Source organism: Myotis davidii, unplaced genomic scaffold, assembly GCF_000327345.1.
Source record: "Myotis davidii unplaced genomic scaffold, ASM32734v1 scaffold533, whole genome shotgun sequence".
Classification (NCBI taxonomy): domain Eukaryota; kingdom Metazoa; phylum Chordata; class Mammalia; order Chiroptera; family Vespertilionidae; genus Myotis; species Myotis davidii.
In genome coordinates this window covers 501,970-508,724 of record NW_006285996.1, presented here as the reverse complement: position 1 = coordinate 508,724, position 6,755 = coordinate 501,970, and the positions used below count along the sequence as shown (strand labels likewise).

The window sequence follows — 6,755 nt, the reverse complement described above, 5'->3', positions numbered from 1 at the left end:
GGGTCGTTATCTCCCGGGGGGTCCCAGACTGTGAGAGGGCACAAGTGGGGCTGAGGGACACACACCCCCAAGTGCACAAATTTTTGTGCACCGGGCCTCTAGACCTATATAAAAGCCTAATATGCAAATTGTCCCCTTGGGTGGTCATTCGACAGGGAGTTCAACCACTCACTATGACGTGCGCTGACCACCAGGGGGGCAGCACGGAACATGGCGGGAGTCAGCGACATGGTGCTGGCAGCGGGTGACAGTGGAGGCACTGCTGGCCCCAATGGGCCCTGATGAGAGCAGGACCACAGCAGGATGGTGGAGCAGGTGAGTGGGTGGCACAAGGTCAAGGCAGGTGAAAGCATGGGGCTGATGGCCCCACCCATCACCCAGCAGACAGTGACCAGTGGCAGGGTGCGGGCAGGAGGGGCAGGGCCACTGCCTGGCTCCCAGGCACTGAGGGAGCCAGGCAGGGAGCCCCTGGCCCCAACTGATCGCCCCACAGGCGGGATGATGGAGTAGGTGAGGGGGCGGTGCCAGGCAAAGGCTGGGTACCAGGTTGGCTACAAGACTGCGAGGCTGGGGGCGTGAGCTGGGGCCCAATCTCCACAGGCCACCCTGAGAGACCCCACCTGTGCATGAATTCATGCACCAGGCCTCTAGTATCTCAATAAAGCTGGAAAACATTAAAATTTAACTTTAACTGATGAGTTGAATACTTTACTCATAAACTTTCAATCAAATGTTGTTTTTAAATATTTTAAAGGTTAAACAATAACAGCCACTGTCTACTATGACTACTAAGTTAAGGGCTTTCTAGACATTATCTCTACTCTCACAACCCTCCATGATCAGTATTATTATGCCTATTTTACAAATAATGAAACATACATTGAAGCTAAGTAACAGATACTGATAGAGCTAGAATTTGAACCTAGATCTCTGAGTCTACAGTTCCCCCATGCCAGGCAAACGACAACATTAATGGGCAAAATCTCTAGTCTAAGGAGATTAGCTCGTAAGTAAAATCTTCAGATCTATAGCTGACAGTATCTGATTGTATAGGGTGGGGCAAAAGTAGGTTTACAGTTAGTTATTCATTTGGCCAATAAGTAATAATACAATAAATAATAATACAAGAATAAACCCTATTTCGCATAGTCACAACTGTAAGCCTACTTTTGCCCCATCCTGCATATCTTAGTAGGATATATTTTAAGGACAAAAAGAAGTACAAAAATCTTGAATTCAGTAAGTTTGTTATGGTATTGGTGGTACAATACTGAAACTGTTTTTTGTGTATGTTGTAACTGCCCTCCCCTGCAGGCCTGATCGCCCACAACTGCCCTCCCCTACAGGCCTGATCGCCCGCAACTGCCCTCCCCTGCTGGCCATCTTGTGGTGGCCATCTTCTGGTAGCCATCTTGTGATGATGTCACGCGAGGGCATTGCGTCACCTAGGCTTTTATTATATAGGATGATTTTGTGGCAGGTTTATCTTGATTTGACATTTTGAGAACTTAAAAGAAAAATCCTGAAAATAGCGAAGGGGTAGGGATGAGATCAGTAAGGAGAACCCACCTCCATCATTACTAACTTATCAGGATATGCCAGATCTCCAGGAGCCGGCTTGTAGCCAATGATGTCTGTCTGAATGTAGATGTGGGTTCTGTAGACGAGCCGCTCTTGTACATCTTCCAACATCTGCTTTACTCCAGCTGCAAATGCCCCTAGTTGTTCAGCTGATTTAAAAAAAAGTACAATCACCCATTCTTTCAGATTTAGAAAAATACTTTCTTTAAATAAGTAAATATATTACTAAATTATCTAGTAACAGTATGAACCACTTGCATCATGGTCTGAGGTTATATATATCTACTCTATTTCAGTGTGACTCAATGACCTTAAAATATTTAATAAATGTCTTTCAATTTCCTTAAATTTATAATTGGGAAATAACTTTGCCCTTCCATCTTCTTCCTGGGACTCTGTGAAATTATTTCTATTATTAATATGTATGAATAATAAAATCTGACTTTTAAAGTGTTTTGTACTTTTTAAGTTATCTCATACAGCTTCAGACCAATCCTAAGAGATAGCTAAGCCAACTTATTAATTGGGTTATCATCCCCATTTTACAAATAAATTGGGTCCCACAGATATTAAATGACTTGTTAATATTTTCACAAAGAAAAATGATTTAAAAATAAAATGAGATATGATTTTATATAGAATTTCTTCATTTCTAAGATGCCATCAATGTTAAGACACACCAGTAATTCAGTAACAGCTTCCGAATGCTGAGGAGTTGAAGACACTGCACAATCACATAAATATTCACATTAATTTTAAAAATCATCTTTAATTCAGAAGCATTAAAATGTAAGAAAATGCCCTCCTTAATCTTAAATGCATAAAAGAAACTGCAAAACTGTTATTCTCTGGAGCATTTGATCTTGATTGCCAACATATGTTATATTTGGCTCAAATAAACTAAAAAAAAAAGTTCAAAAAAAATGAGAACATGTATGTCTTTGAATGAAGTAAATGCAGTAGAATAAGAAACTCTGGAAGAGTAACAAACCTCCAGTGTCTCCTAAGGAAAGTCAAATAATTTCTGCCAGTAAAATGATTACTTGAAGGGTATTTTTTTAAAGGTACCTATGTATCATTAGGAAAATCGTTTGACAAATCAAATATTGAGGAGTGTATCACATGTATAAAACAAATCTGATTTAGAGAATAGCTATATATATATATATATATATAATTTCAAAAAGATGAATCATTATTATGTATGTATGCTGAAATAATTCCTGTTTTTTAATCAAGAATATACAATATAGCCCTGACCGTTTCTGCGCAGTGGTTAGAGCATCAGCCCTCGCACCAAAAGGTCGAGGGTTTGATTCCCGGTCAGGGGCACATTCCTGGGTGAGTGCAAAAGGCAGCTAATCAATGTCTCTCTCTCACATCTCTCTCTCTCATCTCTCTCTCTCTCAGGGGCACATTCCTGGGTGAGTGCAAAAGGCAGCTAATCAATGTCTCTCTCTCACATCTCTCTCTCTCATCTCTCTCTCTCTGGGGCACATTTGTGTGTGAGAGTAAAAGGCAGCTAAACAATGTCTCTCTCTCACATCTCTCTCTCACATCTCTCTCTCTCTCTCTCTCTCTCTCTCTCTCTTTCTTCTCCTCCTCCTCCTCTCTCTCCTTTCCCCCCTCCCTCCCACTCTCTCTAGAAAATCAATGATGGGGGGAGGAGGACAGTATACAATATAGTCAATTTATGTATTCTGGTAACTGTGCACTAAAAATGCATAAACCAAAGCTGAGGTCCGTTCTCTCTGGATTTCAGATGCCAGAAAGTAAAGTAACTATAGTTATTTTATTACTAATTTTGTTCAGATTTTAAAATGCTCTCCCCATTCAATTTGTACATTTAGTCACAGAACAAGGTACACCTTAATTCAGAAAGAGATAAGGCATCAGCCCAGGCTTCAAAAATATTAAGTTCATATAGGTAGAAAGGTACAGGGAGAAAGAACTAATCTTTCTCAAATTCACTGAGCCACAGATATAAAAGCCTTTGAAATTATCACTCTTACTTATCATTTACCATTGTTCTGTACATGATCTTCCAGCACCTCATTTTTAAGAATCCCACAAAGTTCTGAAAGCGTCTCTAAGTGAATAACATGAATGATCAATGGCCTGAAGACATCATACAATGACACACACAGTTTCTCCAAAAGTTCACTAAAATAAAGAAAGAAACATGGTTTAGTAGCAATCTTTCCAGTTTAAAAGACATTTTTTATTATTTCCATCCAATAAACCTAGTAAAAAATCTACTAGGAAATAATATGGGGAACATTATATAATGAAGATGAAAGGCTCAAAATAATTCTGTAAAGTGCTATTTTAAAAGCCAAGAATCAGCCCTAACCGGTTTGGCTCAGTGGATAGAGCATCGGCCTGAGGACTGAAGAGTCCCAGGTTCAATTCCGGTCAAGGGCATGTACCTTGGTTGCGGGCACATACCCAGTAAGGAGTGTGCAGGAGGCAGCTGATCGATGTTTCTCTCTTATCGATGTTTCTAACTATACCTCTCCCATCCTTTCTGTAAAAAATCAATAAAATATATTTTAAAAATAAAAAATAAATAAAAGCCAAGAATCAATAAACAATGAGCAATCAATTCAAATTAGCTGCCTCCAGCCAAATGTCAATTCATTACAACTTTTACTTATTTCAGTAATAACTTTGTATATGTCCCTTCAAACACAATAAAAAGTAATCAGTAGACTTAATTATCATTTTATATTCTACATCACTGTGAATCAAATGATAACATTTTCCCCAGGAAAGATACATTCAGAATTCTTGAATACTTGCAGATTCAGATTAACAAAACTCAAAGTACTCTGGACATGCAAGTATTTTGACAAAAACATTTGAAAAGAAAAAACTATGTTGTCTACATTATTCATATTGTCAATAGTATTCTTCTATATGCAGTATTTCATCAAAAGTGATCAACCCAGACTAACTGGTTTGGCTCAATGGATAGAGCGCCGGCCTGTGGACTGAAGGGTCCCAGGTTCGAGTCCAGACAAGGGCTACCTTGGTTGCGGACACATCCCCAGTAGGGAGTGTGCAGAAGGCAGCTAAATTGATGTTTCTCTCTTATCAATGTTTCTAACTCTCTATGCCCCTCTCCCTTTCTCTCTGTAAAAAAAAAAAAAGTGATCAACCCAATCAAAACGGTACAATACACTTGTCTCTTCACCATTATAAGGATCACAGTCTTGGACTCTTTATAGCAGTCCAAACTGCCAATAAGAAGAAACCGAAAGTTAGTAACAGTGGATCGGAAAGACACTTTGGAAAAACTTTTTAAAAAGGATATTAAGCAGTGTCTGTATTTTTAAGTGTCTTTCATTAGTTAGAAACACAGAATTTTTTAACTGGAAGGATTTATTTACTTGGTGGAGATAAAGGGATCCCAAGACTTAGTTCTCTATATAGGATTCTTACTATCATACCATACTATCTCCATAATTATAACAATATGAAAGCATGTTGGCCTTTAAATTACACATATTCATCTTAAAATAAATAAACACTGTCCCACTCGACAGTATTCTGTTCACACACCCACAAAAGTTAAAACACTCTGCAGTTAATTTAAGAATACTCCCATGTAATAATAAGCCATTATGATCATTAGCAAATTAAATCTTAAAAGCAAGAGTTAAACTCTGTGTACTACCTACTCTAATTTTGATGTTGGTTTTGTGAAAAATTCATTGTAAAGTTGGTGCTCATCCTGGCACACATGGACCATAAAGGCACAGCCACTGCGAATCTGTAGGAAACAAATACACACCACCTACAGTTAAAGACACATAACAATTCTAGCATTCATGAAATAAAGCAAGTATTTTATTGAAAAAGAGATTATGCATATATATTCATATAACAAGTTACTTAAGCACAGAAAATTAATGGTTTTCAATAGCTGACTGCATAATGTAAATATGGATGATTTTTATTTTCTTCATTATGCATTTTCTAAACGTATGACAATGAAAATAAATTACTTTTCTAGTTGAATAGGGGTACTTAAAAAGAATCTTTATGTACTTTTTTAATAGAATAAATTAAAATCACACTAAACAGAAAAGCACTTGTGCAGCAAAAGCTATGATAGATCCACAAACTTGAAACTTCATCTTTCTAGGAACAATACTTGTTTGTGAATCTTCATAGGTCAAAAAATAGATCAAAATGAGAATATTTTGCCAAGTTGAAGGCTAATTACAACCTAGATTTGTCATAACTGAAAGAAAAATTCTCTAAGTTTGTATCTATGGAAAACAAAACTTATTTAGCCAAATATAGCTTCTAGGGTATCAAAATATTTCAGAGGAAGGGTTAATATTAAACCAAAACAAGCAGAAACTTACCAAGGCACAATGATCTCTATTATTCTGGCTGGTTAACTCTGTTACAGTACAAGTAATACTAGGCCCCAAAAGGAGCTCCCGCTGATCAAGGTAACATTGGTGGATGTCATTTAGCAATTGTTGGTATCTGGTGAAAAACAAATGAGATGGGTATAAATTTTTGATTTCAGATATATAAATTAAATCTGATCTTAAGTCCCAGATTAGGTTGCCAAACCTCTAATGCTATAAGGTCACCTCTCATTTGCTCACATTAAATACTAGAAATATTTATCTATATTAATAATCTATACTAATAAAAAGGGTAATATGCTAATTAGACCGGACAACTTCTGGACATCCTTCCGGACAAAGTCACGGTGGCAGGGGCCAAGGCAGAGGTGGTTAGAGGTGATCAGGCCAGCAAGGGGGAGCCGTTAGGAGGCGGTCAGGCCAACAGGGGGGAGTAGTTAGGGGGCAACCAGGCCAGCATGGGAGCAGTTAGGGGGTAATCAGGCCAGCAAAGGAGCAGTTAAGAGGAGATCAGGCTGGCAGGGGAGCAGTTAGGTGGCAATCAGGCCGGCAGGGGAGGGCAGTTAGGGGCGATCAGGCTGGCAGGCAGAGGTGGTGAGGGTCCATCAGGCCACCAGGGGAGCAGTTAGGGGTGATCCAGCAGGCAGGCAGAGGCAGTGGGGGGCAATCAGGCCAGCAGGGGAGCAGTTACGGGCAATCCGGCAGGCAGGCAGAGGCAGTTAGGGGCGATCAGGCAGGCAGGCAGGGAAGCGGGGAGGAGCCAGCACTCAGGGAGGCAGAGAGGGA

At 39.3% G+C, this 6,755-nt stretch overlaps 1 protein-coding gene across 1 annotated transcript in view; it reads right to left on the bottom strand.

The window, feature by feature from the left end:
- Positions 1-6,755, bottom strand: part of COG3 (component of oligomeric golgi complex 3) — an 85,742-nt gene that overhangs the window by 47,607 nt on the left and 31,380 nt on the right. Inside the window, exons 10-13 of the mRNA XM_006757185.2 lie at positions 5,958-6,084; positions 5,265-5,356; positions 3,605-3,744; positions 1,570-1,730 (exon numbers count right to left, since the gene is read on the bottom strand). Of these exons, the coding sequence (XP_006757248.1) occupies positions 1,570-1,730; positions 3,605-3,744; positions 5,265-5,356; positions 5,958-6,084 (520 nt within the window). The remainder of the gene's footprint in view (positions 1-1,569; positions 1,731-3,604; positions 3,745-5,264; positions 5,357-5,957; positions 6,085-6,755) is intronic.